Source organism: Myodes glareolus, chromosome 5 (assembly GCF_982192425.1).
Source record: "Myodes glareolus chromosome 5, mMyoGla1.1, whole genome shotgun sequence".
Taxonomy (NCBI): domain Eukaryota; kingdom Metazoa; phylum Chordata; class Mammalia; order Rodentia; family Cricetidae; genus Myodes; species Myodes glareolus.
Window position 1 is genome coordinate 36,233,899 of NC_142030.1, and position 20,172 is coordinate 36,254,070.

A 20,172-nucleotide genomic window follows, 5' to 3' on the forward strand; every position below is an offset into this window, starting at 1 on the left:
GGTTCCGAGAGCGCCTGTCCGTTCCGGCCACTGCAGACTCGGCTGAAGTCTCCCATCGCCAGAGAGCTCTGAGACCCCCACCTCCCCGAGGGCAATCAGTGGCCGTGCCTCCTCCGTTTCTCTCGCGAACCCTAAGACCAGGCCCGTACGACCAAGCCTCTTCTCCCCGCAGACGGGCCAGGTCCCCACCGCGGTACCGGCCTCGGAGCATCCCCCGGCGGAGAGCGCGGAGCACCGGGCGCCCCCTCCAAGCAACGAGCGAGCGAGCCGCGCGCGGCGAGGCTAAGGCTCCGCAGTCACGTGGTGGAGAGGAGGGCGGAGGGGAGGGAGGCGGGCGGGAGGGGAGGGGGAGCGCCGCCGAGGGGGAGGGGGAGGGGAGGGGGCGTCCTCCGCAGTTCGCTCCTTGCCTGGGCTCAGACACACAGCCAGCCCAGAGCCGCCGCTCGGGCCGGGCCGCCGCCGCCGCCTCTGCCTCTGCCGCCCCCAGAGCCGCTCGAGCCGCTGGAAGCGCCGCCGCCACAGCCGCGGGCCGCCCCCGCCGCGCCGGCCTGGGCTCGGGCTGCGAGCGCCGCCGCAACCGCAACCGGAGCCGGCGCGGGAGCCCGAGAGCACTGGGCTGGGCTGGGCTGGGCTGGGGCGGGCGCAGGGCGCAGGGACGGGAGCGCGGGGGAAGACGCACGGGCGGGCTCGGCTCTCCCGGGGAGCGGCCCGGGACTGCACCGGGACCCGCGCCTCCCCGCTCCGCGTTGCCCTCGGCCTCGCCCCGGGCCCGGGCGGATGAGCCGCGCGCCCGGGGGACATGGAAGCGCTGACGCTGTGGCTTCTTCCCTGGATATGCCAGTGCGTTACGGTGCGGGCCGACTCCATCATCCACATCGGTGAGCTCGGAGGGCGGACGGGCCGAGGCTGGGCGGGGACCCCCCAATAGAGACGTTGATGCGCGGCGTCCAAACTTGTCGGTTCCCCGGGCCGAAGGGCTCGGCAGGCGGTGGTTCCCTGAAGGCCCGCGCCGCCCCGCGGAGGAGCTGTGCTCCTGCCGCTCGGCGCTCCTGCGGGCACCTCGCTGCTCCCTGGGGCTCCTGCCAGTGCGCGGGGCCCCGCGGCCTCTGCTGCCACTTAGGGCCGCGGCAGCGGGGAACCCGGGGATAGACGCTTGTCGAGATGCGTGCGCCTAACGGGACCGTCGGCAGGCTGGGCCCTGAGGCACAGCCTGAGCTTTGGGACCAGGGGCGGACAGAGCTGGGGGCTAGCTAAGTTGGCAGAGCAAGATCAAAGAGGCCAACGCGGAACCATGTGTGACTGTGGATGGGTGCTGTCAACGTGCCAGTGTGTGTGTACCTGGCACGGTGTTGGTGTCACTGTGAGAGGGCGTTGGGGTGTGTGGGGCCATCCGAGAGTGTGTTAGTGCGACTACCGCGTTCTGCCAGCCTGTTAGAGTGGACACAGTGCTTGCCTATTTCCTCGGTGTGTCTGTTGTAGCTCTCGGTGTGAGTGTGTGTGTGTGTGTGTGTGTGTTTGTGTGTTTCTGGTTGTGACAACTGCAGCTCAATCCTGGACAGTTTCAGAGTTTCTTCCTGGTCTAAGTCTTGGGGCCAGCATACAGTCTGGGTGGTGGGGTGGAGGGAAGGAGCGTGGGCCGTGGGGTTGGGGGCGCTGAGCAGGAAGAGATAGATGGAGAGAAAGGAGATGAAAAGCAAAGGAAGGGGCGATCAGAGGAAGGGTAGTGGTGGGAGTTAGGAGCAGAATGACTGGGGTCTCAAGAAGTTGGGCACTGTTGGGGGACTGACAGCGGTAGCTTTGGGGGAGCCCCTCTGCAGTCGCCTTTCCGGAAGTTGGGAAAGACCAGCGAACAGGGACAAAACTGGGGGTTGGGAGGTGTGAGAAAACGTGGCTGATGTTACTGCGGGGCAGAAAGAGGTGATGAGGAACCAAGTCCCTACTCCAAGGGCTGCAGCGCTCCCCTCCCGGGGCCGGGCCAGGATCCAAACCTGCTTCCCGCCCAGGAGTCGGCGTGGGTCTCGCGGTCAGCATTGCGGCTCCGGTGTAGTGAGGAATCCAGGAGCTGAGCCCTTCTACCCAGCTCTCAGCTCCAGAGCAATTAGCCAAGCAATAGGACCTTGGCGACCCTAGGCGCTTGGCAAAAGGGCTGGGGTGGGGATCCCAGATCAGATCCAACTGATCTCCACTGTAAGGGCAGGGTCAGTGAAAGCTCAGGTCGGCCTGAGCTCTGGAGGAGCCGTCCTTGCTTCTAGAATGACCGACTGTTTAAGAGTGGTTTCTTCTGGGACTCTCAACACTGCTAGATCAGAATGTTTAGGGGTATAGGATACAGCCCCACCCCTCCAGACATACAGGAAGAGGAAGTGAGAGACCAGAGCAGAGACACATGCACCATCTCGCCCATCCAAGATACTGGTTATCAATTCCTTGTGTATGCCTAAAGGGAAAAACCCTTGGTGCAGGAGAGCAAACTGTGGACCACAGTCTCACTTCTGCATTCATCAGGGAATGCAAAGGAAAAAGGAGCGTCACTTCACACAGGGATTGGTCTGGGGACGGTTCCTCTTGGAGAATTCACTTTGGCTCCTGGGATGGGATTTAGGGGACCATGTCAGGTAGGCTACCTCACCATGCCACATCTTCTGTGTGGGGCATGACTGGGACATGTGATGCTTTGGTTATGAAGGACACGTGACCTGGTGGTAGCTTGAAGGATTTGCAGGTGTAACTCATGTTAACTGTGTGCACGTGTTCGATGTGGAGAGGGGAGCATATCCTGTTTGGGTTACCGAGGGAGGTCTTTAAATTACCCAATCAAAACAGAATCCTGAACTGAGACAGATGGTGCATGCCTGTGATCACACTACTTGGGAAGGCTGAGGCAGGAGGATCACCGTGAACTCAAGTCCAGTTTGGGCTACGGAAGGAGAACCTGGCTCAAAAAAACATTTTAAACATTCTAGCTCAATCCTCCCACCACTTGGTACCTAATGGTCCAGGCAATACTCCCACCCCAGGGCAGAAGTAAGGTGGGAAGGGTTCCTCTTCAGTCCTGGTCTTCACCCTTCTTCTCCCTCAGGTGCCATCTTCGAGGAGAACGCAGCCAAGGACGACAGGGTGTTCCAGTTGGCTGTATCAGACCTGAGCCTCAATGATGACATCCTGCAGAGTGAGAAGATCACTTACTCCATCAAGGTCATCGAGGCCAATAACCCGTTCCAGGCAGTGCAGGAAGGTGAGTGGCCACTGAGCCCATGCATGAGTCACTGGGCTGCAGCCAGTGAGGCCGAGTAGCAATGGGTCCAGGCAGGATTGCTACCCAGTTGGTTGTGCAGAATCTCCAAGGCGCCTGGTCGGTCTGCTGCTATGCCAGGCAAGGTGGCGTGTCCTCCCAGCATGTCCTAGCAAGGTAGGGCGGCTCCGTACTGTCAGGGCAAGCGAAAAGCCTCTATGTACTTACTGCAAGCGGGTCTCTTGGCAGAACTGTGCGGGTGAATGCGCGCGCGTGTGAGCCGCTGATCAGGCTCGTGGCTCAGGGTCGGCTTTGTTTCTCGCGTGTTTGTGGGTGGGTGTGTCTTCGTGCCTGTGTCGCGTGCACCTCCCCAGAAGCCTCTCATGGCCTGCAGCCTACAGGATCTCGGCTCACGGAGCTCGTCCTGTAAGCCGTCTGTCTCACAGCCTGGCTGGCGCGGTTGCACACCCTGTGGGGCCTCGGAGCTTCTGCCCTGCGGGCCCTCGGTTTCCCTCCTCTCTGCCTCGCTCCACTGTGTGTGAAGCAGCCGGTTTCTTTGCCGGGCCGCGTTGCGGGCCTAGGGAGGCGTTGCTGCCTGGACCGGAGGTGGGCGCTGTTTGCTCAGGAAAAGAGAGGAGCTCGGCTAGGTCTGATGACAGGAAAAATCTTAGCAGGCTGGCCGCGGCAGCTGTGTTTCCCTGCAGTCCTCTTGCTGAGACTCCGAGGCAGGGGCAACAGGTGGGCAGCCAGTGAGACCATCACCCTTTGCCAGCTTTCTCTGGTACCTGCACTCGTGGAGAGTTCTTAGCTCCGTGCAGGCAAAGCACACATACCCATAAGACAATGGGGGCTGCTGCTTTCAGCATTGGCTGGCGTCTCTTGTCTGATTTCTTCGGATGCATTAGTGACAGCAGCTTCCTCTGCCTCTTCCTCCTTGTGCGTTCCCTCCACTCCTCCTTGGCTGGCTGCTCTGGAAGTGTCCCTTCTCTCGTGCTGTTGATTCCTGGTCAAGGACCTTACATCTGCTCAGCCACGCTCTTTTCCCTTCCTCTTTGTCTTGTTTACCACAAGCAGGGCTCCGCTGTGGGGCCAGTGCCCTGAAGTACTGAGGACACAAGGGTACAGCTGGAAGCGCAGCATGCAGGGACTTCTTCCCAGAACTGGCAGGGTTGTGGGGTAGGGAGGGGGTGGGGTGACTGAGAACTCTGCTGTTGGTCTCTCCTTGGACTTGCTGGGCCTAGGGTCTTCCTGTCACCTTGGAGTTACATACTGTCTACCAGTCTCCAGGTACCTTCAAAAATGAGGTGAGTCGGTGATGGATGCAGGCTATAGCTAGTGCTGGGAACTGACTGTAGCCTGGAGGGCTTTGAGGGCCTCCTGGCTGTAGGTGCAGCAAAGGATGGAAAGGTGGTCAGCGATTGGGGAGGGACTGCCTGATTGTCCCTCAAAGGATTGTGAGGACTGCCTGATTGTAAGGCTCAAAGGATGAAGGATGTTTTAATTGTTCACATTTCCAGTCCCAAGTGCTGATCTATGGTGGTGGTCATGGTGACTGGTGCTGTTTATTCCGAAAGCTGCTGGGGCTGATGATGTGGTTCCGTGGTCAGTAACACTTCCCGCTCTTGAAGAGGACCCTGATTTGATTCCCGACATCCATATAGTAGCTCACAACTGCCTGTAACTCAGTTCCAGGGGTATCCGACGCCCCCTTCTGGCCTCTACTGGTTCCTGCACTTACATATGTGCAGGCAAAACACCCACACACATACAACAGTGAGAGCTGCTGCTTCGGGTATTGGTAGATGTCTGTTATCTTAAGTCCCCTGAATTAGAGGCATGGGGGAGTCCCTGTCCTTCTTGTGTGTGACCTCATCCCACCCACCATCTGTCTCCAGATGCCCTCTGACCTCAGGCTTCTTTTGTGTGCTTTTCTGTGGCCCTTATCAGGCAGGAGTACCCCTACTATGGCTGTTGCTGCTGACAACTCTCTCTCTGCTGTAAACAAAAGTGCAAGTTGCCCTTTGCTCTTTCATCGTGCCCCTGAGTGAAGCACAGCCATCTCCACCAGACGCACCCCAGGGACTGAAGAGGCTGGTCTTCTGTGGGTTCTACCCTGAGGCAGGATGCACACACGTGGGTGAACTGCCCCCAGGAGAGGTCATCTTCATGTCAAGGGGCAGCTGTAACACAGCTTCGGTTGATTGATGCCTTGTTGGCGGGAAAAACTCTAGATTTCTGCATGTATCTATTTAGTAAAGAGAAGACCCCAGTCTGCACTTGAGTGTAAAATTGGATGCTCTTGGGGCAGGGCTTTGCTGTGTAGCTCAGGCTGCCCTCCTATTTCAGCCTCTTGAATGCTGGGCCTATAGGTGACCCTTACTCCATCACCACACTTGGCTGTCACATTTGGTTTTTAACTTATTAACCAATGGAACAATTTGGAGAATAAATAAAGCATAGCTATGTGCCATTGGACCTTCAAGCCCCAAATACAACTTTGTCCTGTCAATAAAGGCTCTAGCCAGGGCCTTTTACTGGTTCAGACCCACCCCCCCTTTTAAATCGTTGTTACTTACTTTATTTGTGTAACTGGAAAAATGTCTCTGTCTCCAGGGATGGAAGTTGGCAGTCTCAGAAGGGTATGGAAGTATTCCTGCACATCTGGAATGAGGGAGTGAGATGGTGAGGGTCCGCGGTTTCTCCATATGGAAACACTGGACGGGTACTGTTGCTGGGCTGGTACATGCTGGTTAAAACTGGCATGCACTTTCAACCTTGGGAGTGGCATAGGCTGAAATCTATCTTGTTATCCATCTCATGGCCTTGGATAGCTCCTGGGTGCCTACAAGAAAAAGAAGGAGCTATCGGTGGAGGCCTTGGGAAAAGCTGAGCTTTGCTTAGCAGCCTTTTCCCCTTTGCCTAATGCTTGTGGAGCAAGCATTCAGTTCATTGGGTCCCCTTTCTTGCTTTTCTATGGGGTAATTGCTGGGTCTGGCTGGGTGGCTACTCCAGCCTTTTCTCCATAGCTTGGACACTCACTGCACGGAGAACAAGGGCATGCTGGGACTCAGTCTTTATCACAGGTGCCCAGTGTGTCCCAAGGGATCTGGGATTGGAGCAATGCTGCCTTGTTTTAATTTGAGAGGCAGCTCTCCGACCCAGGGATGGGGGCCTGATTGCTGGAGCTCAAAGATGAGAGCTTGCCTTGCTCACCGCATGACCTGGGGGAGCCTTGGCCTTGTGCCGAGCTTCTGTTTCTAGATCTGTTAAAAGGGAATAATTGTAGTCTCTGCCTCCTGGGATTATTGAGAGGATTAAATGAGATGAGACGTGTATAAATTGCCTGTATAAGGCCCGAGGTTGGTGTTCAGTAAACACTAATTCCCTCCCTGTTCTCTGACCCAGCTATGGCTGGCTTTTCCTCAGCATCTCTTAAGGCTGTTGATATTTTCAACGACATAGTTTTTTAAGCTAGCGAATTCCTTGAGAGAGGACCCTAAATGACCTTTTCATTTTCAGCTTTTACTAACCCCCCAGTTATAAAAGGAATGCATGGCCACATGAACATGGATTACTTTTAAAATGTGAAAAAGAAAGAGGCCAATGCATGCTTATTATATAAAATGTGGAAGGTGTGGAGAACAGCAAGAAGCAGCGCGGAATCCTCCTGAATCCCACTGCATTATTTCCTTCTAGTCTTTTCTCTTTCCTTTGTATTTATGAATGATGAGGGCTCTCATTGTGTTTCATGCTCCTTACTATTGACGTTTTCTGAAACCTCCATGAACTAATTGTAAACATTCCTTCTAGTGCCTGCATGTGCTGACATGCATTTTCTTTAAAAAAAAAAAAACCAAATGGTACTATTTATGTGAAGATATGCAGCCTTAAGTATTTCTGAAGAAAACAAGAAACTCTCCTTGGATGGATGTGCTGGCTGTAAGATTTATACCTATGATCTCATCGGAATGATCCTACAAACCCCTTACAAGCACTGTCTTAGGATAGTATGTAGGGTATGTGCTTTATGAAGCTCCAAAATTAATAAACAACAGCGTGGGACAGTTAAGGCTCTAAAGTGTTGAAGAGTCTTTGGTGGGTGGTTTTGCGTTAACCCACTCCACAAGACAAACAGGAGAAAAGATACTAAGTTGTTGGAAAAGTCACACTGTTTTTCTGTGCCTGCTCAGCAGAAGATTATGTAAATGCCTAAAAGAACGGGCTGCACCCGAGTCTTCTTTTACAGAGTTATCTTTTACTGTGAGGAAAAGATGCGAGACGTTGGATACGCTGTAGCTGTATCTGTCACATCAAGGAAAGATAACAGTTTAAGGGAGAGGTAGAGGAAAGGAAACTATGTGAGACGATATTCTTAGTTACCAGAAGCACAAGAAAAAGACAAGGTAAAGGGGCTGGGGGCGCAGCCCAGTTGCTAGAGTGCTTGCCTTGTAGACCCAGAGCCCTGGGTTTGACCCTCAGCACCACACAAACCAGGTGTGGTGATGCCCACCCTTACTATGAGCACTTGGGAGGTAGGGGCAGGAGGATTGGAAGTTCAAGTTTATCCTCAGCTACAAAGCGACTTCAGTGCCAGCCTGGGCTACGTGAGACCTTGCTTGTTTCAAAAGAGAAGAGGGGGTGGTGGGGGAAGACAAAGTCAAGAGTGGGGATGTGGTGGGGTACTCACCTACGTGGAAGGCCCTGAGCCCAATGCTTAATACCACATTAAAAAAAAACCCAAAAAAGCTAAAATGTTCTAGGTATAGATTACTGTTGACAGAATGAAAGAATGATTTAAAAAGATACAGAAACTTGTAGATAGCCATTTCTGAAGGTCTGGCAAGCTTACCCCTTCGCCTTCCTCCTCGGTGCCCTGACCATCACTTTGCCACACTGGTGGTGTGTCCTGCTAGTGGGCCTCTTTGCTGACCACTGCTTCCTCTCTTACTTCTGCTCAGAATTGCGGGGTTCACTGAGGCCACATCCTGGCATCCCTGAGGGCATCTTCTCCAAGATACTGAAGACTTTGCCAGGGGCTCTGAGTGAGCGTGACGTTCATGCCTTCAGAGAGGTGTGCCTAGGCCACTGCCACCATTGCAATACTCAGCTGTGTTCATCTTCTCTCGGAAGAGAAACTGTTTTCACCCCGTGTTTAGTTGGTTAAAGCAGCACACATTTATCATTTGATAACTCTGCAGGTCCCGAGAGTGACATGAACTTATCGGGCTAAGGCCCAGGTGTTGGCAAGGATGGTACCTTCTGGTTACCCTGGGACAGAATTGTGTCCTTGCCTTTCCATGTCCCTGGTGCTGTTTCATTCTTAGCTCTGTGCCCCAAGATTTTTCTCCAAAGCTCACAGTAGTGAGCCCGGTCCTTTTCACGTAATATCGTCTGATTCCATCTCTCTCCTCCAGGGATATCAAGAGTGACATCCCTATTTTAAGGTTAGCTGATTTGAAAGCTCAACTCTATCGCTAGTCTATCTGCTCCTGTGCCTCATAGCCAGCACAGCCCCAGTTCTGGTGACGAGCACACGGATGTCTCTGGGTGCCTGTTGTGTCCCGAGTGTGTTGTCGCTCTCTGCTTTCTTGCCATCTCGTCGGGTTTCTGCAGTGCTTGCTGCCTTCTCGCCGTGTCTCTAGTGCCACCTAGACTGGCTTGCCTGGCTTGGGATGCGTGCCTGGAGTTTCATTCCACAGAGGTGTTCTGTAGGCATCACAATGTGGGCCTGTGGGGCCTCTACATATTCCCCTGTGCGCTGGGATGACATGGGGGCTCCCCTTCTGGGCCTGGGAGAAGCTGCTTGTACTTAAGGAAGTGCGCGAAGGAAGCTTCTGTTGGACTGACTAGGCACGCCCCCCGCCCCCTTTCTATCCAGGGAGTCTCTTTCTCAGAGGCTCACCCTCCAGCTCCCGTCTTCCACTATGCCTACTTAAAGCCCTTGCTGTGCTCAGTCTTGCTTTGGTGCCCTGGGCCTAGAGAGAGAGAGAGAGAGAGAGAGAGAGAGAGAGAGAGAGAGAGAGAGAGAGAGAGAGAGAAAGAGAGAGAGAGAGATATGCTTTTTCTGTCCCCCCAGCACTGTTTCCAGTGATGCTTCAACCCTGAAAATGTGTGCCAAGACGGCAGGTGCATAAGATTCCTCGTTAGAGTCTGGCTAGGTACCAGAAACCATGTAATCCCCTCCCTGGATTCCTCCAAGGCTTTTCTCCCAGGCTTCAGGGTTATTCTCCAATGATCCCTGGGAACATTACATTGCATGGGCACATACATACATGCATACATACATGTGAGCATGCATATGTAAGTGCATGCACATGAGTCCATACCCTTTCTAAATCTTATAGGCTCTGTGTGTGCCCCAACCATCTCCCCATGTTTTCTCCCTTGCCGTGTGGGTCTTACCCGACAGCTGGTCAGAGGGGGTCATGACTGGTACGGAGTCGGAGGCCGCAGTCTAGCTAGGCTCTCCATGCAGCCTCTCAACTGTTGAGTCCACATGTGTGCGGACATCCTCCAGCTCACACAGTGACACTGGGGCCGTTTCTCCAGGATTTTTTTGGAGGCCTTTATGACTGTCACTTAGTACTCTAAGTCACATCCTGCAGGAACAGGCAGGGCAGAGAGACAGTTAATAATCTTGTAGTCGCCAGGTCGGGACCCAGACTTTGTTCCTTCAGCACTGTTGTCTTTCCTCTTAGTCCTTCACCCCTGTTCACAGTTTGCACAGGAAATGCCCTCCGTAGGCCTAGTGCTTCTGGGGCCCGTGGAACCTGCAAGAAGTGGGGTCAAGTGGGATATCTTCAGTGCTTGAGAGTGTGCTCTCAAAGAGAAAACTGGTTTCTCCTTTCTTTCTCCCTTTTTCACTTCATGTCCAGGAGGTGAGACATGTGCTCTTAGCTTCACCATGTGCTCTTAGCCTGATGCACTGCCTCACTCCAGCCCGGAAAGCAACAGGCCATCTGCGGACCCTAGCCAACCCTACTCCTTCTAGACTGTTTACGTCAACTGCGGACCCTAGCAAACCCTACTCCTTCTAGACTGTTTACGTCAACTGCGGACCCTAGCCAACCCTACTCCTTCTAGACTGTTTACGTCAACTGCGGACCCTAGCAAACCCTACTCCATCTAGACTGTTTATGTCAACTGCGGACCCTAGCAAACCCTACTTTTTCTAGACATTTTATGTCAGCTGCGGACCCTAGCAAATGCTACTCCTTCTAGACTGTTTACACCAGGCTTTTTGTCACATCACGAAGCTGGCCAACTCAGCTCTCTAGAAAATAGTTGACTGAAAAGTTAAAATGTTGGGTCTGTGTTGCTTCTAAACATTTCTAGTCCAACTTAATCCAATACCTAGATGCAACTTCTTTTGAATTTTCTAGCCAGGGCCATGCTTGTGAGAGGCTGTTGGAGGAGATGGAGAGATGCTGAAGTAAAGAGACATAATTCCAGTTGAATAAGAAGAGTAGGTTCAAGAGCTCTGGCAGCCAGGACAGAGAGTATAGTTAATGGTGTCCCGTTGTATTCTCACGGAAGGCTAAGTGTTCTCGTATAAACATGTTTGGGTAATGCCTTGTGTGATTAGATATATTGAATCATTCCTCAAGGCATATGAATATAATAACTGCAGAGTTTTATATAACAATAAAACAAAACAAAACACACACACACACAAATGATCCTGCTCCAGGCCTGGCCACCGATGGGGCCACCATCAGTAACACGCCTGTACTGGGCTTTCTACAATCTCAGCCCTTGGGCCTGTCCCTTCTTTTCCTGTGCTATGATATAATATTGACAAAGTCAACTTATAGGGAAAGGGTTGTTCTGGCTTACACTTTACAGTCTGTCATGGTGGGGAGACCACAGTGACAGGAGCTTGAGGGAGCTGGTCACGTGGCTGTACTGTCAGAAGAGAGCAGCAAATGCATGCTGGCTGGCTCACTCGGTTATATAGCACAAGTCCCACCAACGACTAAAAAGGATTTCCCCACATCAATTAACAAAATCAAATCAGTCCCTCACAGGCATGCCCAGAGGCCCATCTCCCAAGTGATTCTAGATTCTGCCAGATTGGCTTCTAACATTAACCTGCTGCTGCCCGGTGACAGCCCTTTCTCTGGGAGTGCTGGCCACTCTGACAGCTTGTCAGTGTCCCATTCTCTGGGTCTCCTCTTCCGTCTCTAAACGATCTCTCATTTCATAGGCTGTGGGAAGACCCAGCACTTTCCCCGTGTCTTGAAGCACAGTCTTGTGACTGGGAGTGATCTCCAAGTCGTTTTATATGTTTGTGGGCTGTGGGTGGGGCAGGTTCCTAGGGTGAAGCCTGCCATGATCCCTGCTGGCATCAGGGACACTGACCGTGGCCATCCTGCCTTTCCAGTGTGCTGCTTTCACATTGTCTTTGCCAGAGCCCACCCTGGCAGCCAGCGCCTGCAGAGGCAGCGCCACCTGCCCTGCACCTGTTCACAGCTGTGCTCTGCCTGGCTCTTCTGTGCAATCCAAGAAGAGATAGCAGCCTGGAAGCTGACAGGTAGCACTCCTTCAGGTGGATTGAGGCTGCCCTCCATGCTCAGCCATGGCTCTGTGTTTTCCACATGGCCAGTGGGGTGATGGTGCAGAGGCCAGCTATAGGGTGGTAGGAAATGTACTGAAAGCCTATGCTAGGGGCCAGACACTGGGCAGCCGCCGGGTAGAGAAAGGAAGACTGCTGTCGAGGTCCCCAGATCAGCCCTAGCCCTTACACTGTACTGTCTTTGTGGGCCGCAGCCTCTGCCCCATATCTGGTGGCTGAGTCTTGTAGCTTGGGTATCCCAGGAGAATAGGGAGGGAGGTCAGTGCTGGCAACATGGCTTATATGCAGGCAGTTTGGAGCCATCTGTGCAGGCCTGGGCTCTGGGCTCTTGTGGTCTATCATTGCTTGATATTTTAATCTTACTGTAGCCACGCTTGCTCAGAGTGCAGAGTGGCTGCTATGGGCCTGGCGGTCCCAGCTCTGTAGGAGCTGACTGTAGGCAGATACATGTCTGTTTGGTGGACTGTGGTGGGTTTGGATCTGAATCTTGAATGTTAAGCCTTGTATCTGAACTCCCTCACCCCCGCCAGGCTCCTACGTGGTGCTTGGTTGTCAGTGTATGATCTTCTGGGAATGACTGAATACTAAGAGCTGTGATCTTAAGTATGGATGAAGCCGCAGTAGTATGGTGTCCATGGGAGGGGGTGAGAAGGAGAGATGGGCCATTGCGGTTACAGGTTTTGTTCCAACTCTGTTTCTCCGCCTCTTGCCTGCCTAGAAATGAGCCGCTCAGCTCTTCCACACAGTGCCTTCCAGCATGCTTCAGCATACCATGCATGGCCCCAGGAGAAGCAGAGCCAAGTGACCATAGACTGAGATCTTAAAAACAATAGACCAAAATAAAAAATCTTTCCTCCCTCAGCTCGTTACGCCACGTGTTTTGTCAGAGCAATAAAAGCTCAGAATACCAATTTAGACCAGTTGACTTGCTGGCCTTGTAAAGGTCGCTTCCCTCTCTGGGCCTCACGGTCAGCATCTGGGAAGAGAGCTCCTTCTCCCTGGCCTGGCTCCTGTGATGGACTCCTGCTCATTGCGGAGGCTGACCCTTAGGCTCTTCCTGGCCTGGGGTCACACACTTTCTTCTGTCTAGCTGGACAAGGTTGTATGCTGGAGCCTCTCTGAGCCCTGAACCCAGATCTGAGACGGGCCTGGGCTCTGGGCTGGGTGTGTCCCGTGGTACCTTGCAAGAGGAGGCGCTCGAGTCGAGAGTTTTGTAAGGATCCGGAGAGAAGTGGCTATCGACCACCCAGGAGAAGGGCCCTCTCAGGACATATTATGCTGGCACGATCTTGGGCTTTGAGCCTCCAGAGTTGCGAGGGAACATTTGCTCTGCTTGAAACATGCAGTCTGTGGCATGCCGTGACAGCCACCACAGCCATCCCTGCCCTCCCAGGGCCTCGGTGCCTGAATCTCTCCAATGAGACATTTGGCACAGAACATCTTTGGAGTGGATGGTCTGGGGGCCCCAGGGATGGGCGATGCACGTTTTCTACCCAGGTTTATGCTGAGGTCGTCTTTTTGCCACAGCTTTTGAGCACCTAATGGCTGTTTCTATGATCTTTTCAGGTTTTCCTGGCTCAGACCCTGGAGCATGGCTAGTACTACCTGCGTATATCTTTTGTTGACGTGCTATTTGTCAATGTCCCTCTTAGAGCACAGTCCTGATGTGCCTCGTCAAGGGACTTAACTTGCCAAGCCGCAGCTTTTGCCTATGAAATGGGGATTGCGGTACCTTGACCAATAGGTTGTCTTAAGAACCAAATGAACAGGGAACTGGTTTATTTCTGTCAGCAAGGAATGGCCAGTCATAGTAACTGCCCTCCTAACGTCACCTGACCTCTGCAGAGGGATGAGATGATCCCTGGCTTTGGGGACACTCTAGTGACAATGATGAAGCCTAAAACCAGATGGGTGCTGGTTTTCATTGTCACCCCCTGCTGCAACTGTGACTGAGTCTCTAGTTTTCAGGTCCTGGGACTTTTTAAGGAAGCGGGTTGTGCTGAACATCCCCACCTGGGGTGTGTTTGCAGTTGCCTACTTAGCTCTAAGTGTGGATTGTATGCTGACTACTTAAGAGCCCAGTTAGTTTCAACATTGGCCAACCTCACCCTTGCCCTCAGAGCACTGGCTCTCCTTCAAACTTCAAGCTCACCCTGAAGGAAGCCTCTGTTGCCTTCACTGACCAAGGGAATGACAACGCTCTGCAGGCCGTGTCCAGGCCCTGCCACTGTGGTTTGACACTGGGCCACTGACAGCAGCACCATGGACTACAGGGTTGCACCAGTAAGAGTTTGAAACACACCAGGAGTGATGTTGCAGCCAGTGGAGTCTGTGCACTGTGTCTGTGCTCCCATGTGTAGTCCATGGAATCACACGGTATGATTATGCAAAGCCTGGGACCTCAATCTCTTTTTTTTTTCATTGCAGAACCTCATGGACATTTCTAAGTAGCACTTGGAGCCTATCCAAAATGTTACCATGGAAAAGGATATGGTGGGCAGTGGACTAGTGTGGTTGGAATGAGAATGGCACCCATAGGCTCATATATTTGAATATTTGGTCCGCAGTTGGTGGAACTGTTTGGGAAGGATTAGGAGGTGTGGTCTTGTTGGAGGAGGTATGCCGCTGGGATAGAGCGACTTTGCAGTTTCAAAAACTCATGCTGTTCCTACTTAGCTCTCTCTGTCTCCTGCTTTTGGAGCAAGATATAAGCTCTCAGCTACAGCTTCAACACCCTCCCTCCTGGCCTGATGCCTTGCTGCCTGCCATCATGGGTCATGGACTCTATCTAACTCTCTGGAGCTATGAGCCCCAAATTAAATGTCTTTTTTTCCTAAGTCACTCTGGTCATGATATTTATCATAGCAGTAGAAAAGCAACTTAGACAGCTGGGTGGCACTTGTTCCATCACGGGCTCTTGACATGTGCTGCTGAAGGGTGGAGGTGTCTATTTACATATCATGCCCAGAGCTGCTTGTGCAACACAGAGCATAACACAGAGAACAAAGGCTTGGAGCCATGGCTTGACCTACTTGTCCCTGTTAGCATCTCCTTCTGGGTTGTCCCTCCCCATCTCCTGCTCTCCCTCCCCATACCCTGTTGTCCCTCCCCATCTCCTGCTGTCCCTCCCCATCTCCTGCTGTCCCTCCCCATCTCCTGCTGTCCCTCCCCATCTCCTGCTGTCCCTCCCCAGCCCCTGCTTTGCCCCACTCTCTCTCATTTTCACCACAGCTCTCCCCCTAGCCTGGATCCCTGAGCTCATTTCCCCAGTGCTCACACTCTCTGCCCTTCCCTTTAGCCCAGTGTCCATGTAGCAGCTACACTATCTGAACATCAGTCTGCTCACCTCTCCCACGGAAACCTTTCAAGGGTTTCTCACTGTCGTAAGAATAAAATACAGACCCTTTCCTGGGGCCAGCACACCTTTAAATACTGTGGCCAAGACTGACTTTGCTGTTTTCTCCCTTGTCACAGTTCTTGACCGTGGCCACATTGACCTTTTCCTGTCCACCCGACAGGTCAAGCATGCATTTACCCAGGATCTTTGCATATGCAGTGATTACAACATCTTCACTGATGGACACTTCATCAGACTTTAGCTATGCAGTAACTCTTACCTCTCTGAAGAGGCTCCTCTTGGCTCTTCAAGTGTGGGCCTCCAAGTATGGGGATAGGGAATTGAAGCGCGATTAATAAAAACTCAGACAGAGAAATTGGGGTTCAACCTAAAGGTCAGAAAAAGCAAAGCAGCCAGCCACTGGCTCTTACCTCAACCTCAGTCTGAAATGGCGATCCTGCCTCCAGGAATCTCAGAATGTGACTGTGCCTGAGAGATGTTTCCTCCTGTTTGATAATCCTCTATAGCGCTGAGATTAAAGGTGTGCACCACTGGGATTAAAGCCATGCACTGCCCAGTTTCTATGACAACTTGTGTGACTACAGGGATTAAAGGTGCGTGTCATTGTGGCTACTGGGATATAAGGCTGGCCAGTGTGACTGTTTTACTTTTCTGATCCTCGGGCAAGTCTTATGTATTAAAATACAAGCGAAATGCCACTACACTACAGGAAATTCTCTGTCCCATGCTCTTCCCCCTGATTAAGTTATTAATTTAGTTGTGAAGAGCATTGGAGAACTGTCTGTTTCATTTAGTGCTGAGTATCCCAAGATTCCTGGTTGGGTGCTCAGTGAAGGTTCCGGAGTGGGTGACTGGTCACGTAGACATGTGCTCACTACAGCCTCTGCCAGTGTCTGCCATGATTCTCAGAACCGCTTGGGGACCTGTGGCATACCACTCGTGCAGCCTGGAAGCTTGCGGTCTCAGACACCTGCAGTCTAAGGTCCATTTGTCTAGGCCCTTCAGTCCAGATCTGAGGGGGGAGAGAAACTATGGGAGCTGCTTTTGTCTTTCCCAGCTCTGGCAGCAGCTGATGGCTGATCCTGGAGCTTCATGAGGTCCCACAGAAAGAGCACAGCACCACGGTGATGCCCCTGACCTTCAGCGATGGGAGTGAGAAGGTTCATGGTCCAAGTACACTGTGTGTATAGGCAGGGAGGGTACTGCCGTGTGGGCCTGTGTGCCAGGAGATGGACTTTGTTCTTCTCTCCAGCCTCGTAACCTTTTGGTGGACTTTGGAGTCCCCTAAGTCAAGAAACTTCAGCCTCTACATGTGACATGTGGCTTGCACTGTTCTGCCCATTCCTCTTAGGTGAGGAGACAGAGCTTAGGCTGGGGTGGGGGAGAGCAATTGTATTTCTGGGTCCAGTCAGCCTGGAAGCTGAGAGTACGGTGAGTCACTGGCCACAAGTTCCCACCAGAGTCTCCCTCACTGGGTGCTCCAGGATCTGATGAGCTGTGTTCCCACTCAAAGGTAAACTCAGCTACCAGTGCCACTCTCCCCTTGGCCTCTGGGAAACCAGAGACTGGGACCTCCTGGGGAGCAGACGTAGAGGTGTTCCGTGATCAGTCCTCTCCCTGGAGAAACCTGCCTGAGCACAGCTGGGGCGTGATAATCTGCTTAGCTCCAGCCGAGACATTAGCACCATTATAGAGAAGACAGGGAGGTCTGTGGTATGATGGGTACCATAGAGTGTTCCTAGGTACTGGGGGCAGTGTGCCCTCCCTTATGAAACACTGTTGGCATGGACATGCCCATATTCCCAGACAGCTTCCTGACACCCATGTCTGACTAGGCCTTGTTGCTCTGGCAATTTTAGCATAGCACCTGTGCTTGGCATTTAAGGCCAAGTGGTCTGTCCCCAATTGAGTGTCCAATTTGTTTCTTTCTTTTTCTTTTTTTTTTCTCCACTTCCATTCCTTCTTCCTCTCTTCCCTTCCACCCTCCCCTCTGCCCCCACACTCCTAATTTACTCAGGAGATCTTATTATTTTCTCCTTCCTAGGCAGATCCATGTATGTCTCTCTTAGGGTCCTCTTTGTTATATAGTTGTGGACTACAGGCTGGTTATCTTTTGCTTTATGTCTAATATCCGCTTATGAGTGAGTCCATATTATATTTGTCTTTCTGGGTCCAGGTTACATCACCTAGGATGGTTTTTTCTAGTTCCGTTCATTTGCCTGCAAATTTCAAGATGTCATTTTTTTACCACTGAGTAGTACTCCATTGTGTAAATGTACCACATGTTCCTTACCCATTCTTCAGTTGAGGGGCATCTAGGTTGCTGCTATGTGTAACATGAGGGGCCTGCTTGTTGGGGTTTCAGTCCCGCCTGGTATCCCACAGCCGGCAAGTTCCAAAGAAAATCACACGGAGTCTACATTAGGTTATAAACTGATTGGCCCATTAGGTCAGGCTACTTATTAGTTCTTATGACTTATCTTAACCCATTATTCTGATCTATGTTAGCCATATGGCTTGGTACCTTTTCCAGCTGTCAGCTCACATGTTGCTCCTTCGGTGATCTGGGCAGGAATGGCGGAGGGAGCTTCCTCCTCCCTAGCCTTCTCCTATTCTCATTGCCCCGCCTCTACTTCCTGTCTGGTTGGCCCACCTATACTTCCTGCCTGGCCAATCAGCGTTTTATTAAAATGCATGATTGACAGAATACAGACAATTCTCCTGCACCAGCTATGAACATAGTTGAGCAAATGTCCTCGTGGTTATGATTGGGCATCCTTTAGGTATATGCCCAAGAATGGTATATTGCTGGGTCTTGAGGTAGATTGATTTCTTTTTTTCTGAGAACCGGCATACTGATTTTCAAAGTGCCTGTACAAGCTTGCACTCCCACCAGCAATGGAGGAGGGTTCCCCCTCCTGTTTGTTTCTTGCTGTTCCCTGACTCTACCCACCTGGACACTGGACCCTGCATCTGCCACTCTGCAGGAAGTTTCTCCTTCTGCCAGGGCTAGAGCTGCATCATTGACACTGCACCATCCTCTCTGTCATATTTCACTTGGGTGACCATCAACTCCTTCCAAGTGCCTTTGTTGCCTCTGAGCACCAGCGCCATGACCTCCACACCCAGGACTCAGGGCTCTACAAACTGGCATCTGCAGAGATGGACTGTGTGTCTGTTGCCTTGCTATGTGGCTCTGTCTCTAATGCTTACAAACATGGGCCTGCATACATGCATTTGTGTGTTTGTGGGACCAGGTGAGCTTACCGAACACCTGCGGATGTGCTAATAACTCAGTAATGATTGCGTATGGCAGGCCACTGCCCCAGAAGCACCATTCCCAAGGGAGCCTAATTGGTGACATGTTGTTGAGGGTCTATCAGGATTGTGGGAGTAGGTAGCTAAGCCATGGCATGCTAGGCTGGTGGAGTGTTTACGCCTCTCATGCTCCTGACGATCTGAGGATTCCCCTCTCCCACTCCTTTTATTCCATGTAATCGGACAGGGATCTGAAAATACCCTTTTAATCATCCTTGCGTTGCAGGTATCAGGAGCCCTCAGACTGGCCAGGCAAGGAGGGATGTTTATTGGGTTATGTAATGATGGAGGCCAGAGACTGTGATCTTCTGGCATAGATGGATTCAGGGTCTCAAAACGTATTCATCTTCCCACTCTTGCCCATGCTATCCCCTGGATGGGCTTCCTTCTAGACATCATCCTGGCTGCTGCAGGCTGCTGTCTACCCAGCTCAGCCTGCCAAGCTCTCATGGGAGGTCTCTCTTCATGGGAGGAAGGGGATTATGGGGGATTATTGCCATAAACCTCCTCAGGGTCTTACGATTGCTGTTCGTATGGCGAGGGAGTAGTCAGTTCTTTCCAAATCAGTTCGAGTGTTGGAGGTGTGCAATGCTCTTCTTACTGTCCAGCCTTGGGTACCGCTCCCGTCCCTGGATTGAGCATAAGAGGATTACAGCAGAGCCTGGCAGAGCATCCAAGGAAAAGACGTGCTGGTGGGGCCCAGGAGCAACAGCGTGACCTTGCCTGCAGTGGTGCGCAGTGTGGTCTTTCTCGGACTGGCACTGGGCACAGGCCATGCCAAGTTAAAGGGGAGCAGATGAAGAGTCCTGGGATTCGCCTGGCAGATGTGTCTTCTAGTGGGCTCTAGGGGACCCAGATGTGCTGTCACAAAACCTCTTTTAGGATAGGCAGGACTGGCAGTTAGGGACACAGAGATGCTGAGAGGCTGGAGGTGGACAGGTAAGGATGACCTTTGGAGCAGAGACACTGTGGTAGCTAGCATGTGGCCCAGGAGGCATTGTAAGGGTCGTTTGGGGCACAGTCAGCTGAGCCGTGGGGTTGTGGGGACAGGCCTGGGTGCTCACCTGAGAGCCCCAATCTGAAAGATCCCTGTATGGGGGGGTGGTTACCTACCATCTCTGAATCCCAGCTCTAACAGTGGATGATCCGAATGCTCTCCAGTATCTGGTCTCCTTGGGGGACTCCCGTATGCCAGGGTCTGCCTTGAATCATGAAGCGCATGTGAAGTGCAGATCTGTTTTCCGGACAGGACACTGGGGTCTTGGCCTCACATACGGGTCTCTTATTTCATACTGCAGCTGCAGGCCTTGCTTTGGGCCCTGCCTTCAGCCTCCCCATCTGGGTGACTTTCCTCCCTCTGCTCTCTCCCCTGAACGGGTTCATTCTGGATGCTCCCTGCGGATTCCGCGCCTTAAAGAGGAGCCCAAAGACTAGGTCTTGCCTCTGCTTGTGCTTATGATCCTGAGGGTACTTCCAGGGCTGCTGAGCAGCCCAAGACAGTGGACTACGGTAGTAACAGGACAGGCTGCCTTACTGTAGGGGAGGCCTTGCCCCACGTAAAACAGATTGAGTCAACACAGAAAGAAAGTGGCAATGGGCGGGGAAAGAGGTGGGGTCTCCTCTGACAGGTAAGAGGGCAGGGACTGAGAGGCAGCTTCCAGCCTGCAGATTCCACTCTTAGGGATGTGA

At 52.5% G+C, this 20,172-nt stretch overlaps 1 protein-coding gene across 3 annotated transcripts in view; it reads left to right on the top strand.

Annotated features, from left to right (window-relative positions):
- Window positions 1-679: 679 nt before the first annotated feature.
- Window positions 680-20,172, top strand: part of Grid1 (glutamate ionotropic receptor delta type subunit 1) — a 760,241-nt gene continuing 740,748 nt past the window's right edge. The window contains exons 1-2 of one of the 3 annotated variants that reach the window (XM_085687861.2): window positions 680-878; window positions 3,080-3,235. In XM_085687861.2, the coding sequence (XP_085543987.2) occupies window positions 800-878; window positions 3,080-3,235 (235 nt within the window). In that variant the 5' untranslated portion in view covers window positions 680-799. The remainder of the gene's footprint in view (window positions 879-3,079; window positions 3,236-20,172) is intronic. The other 2 variants (XM_085687860.2, XM_048421321.3) reach the window with 2 other exon arrangements.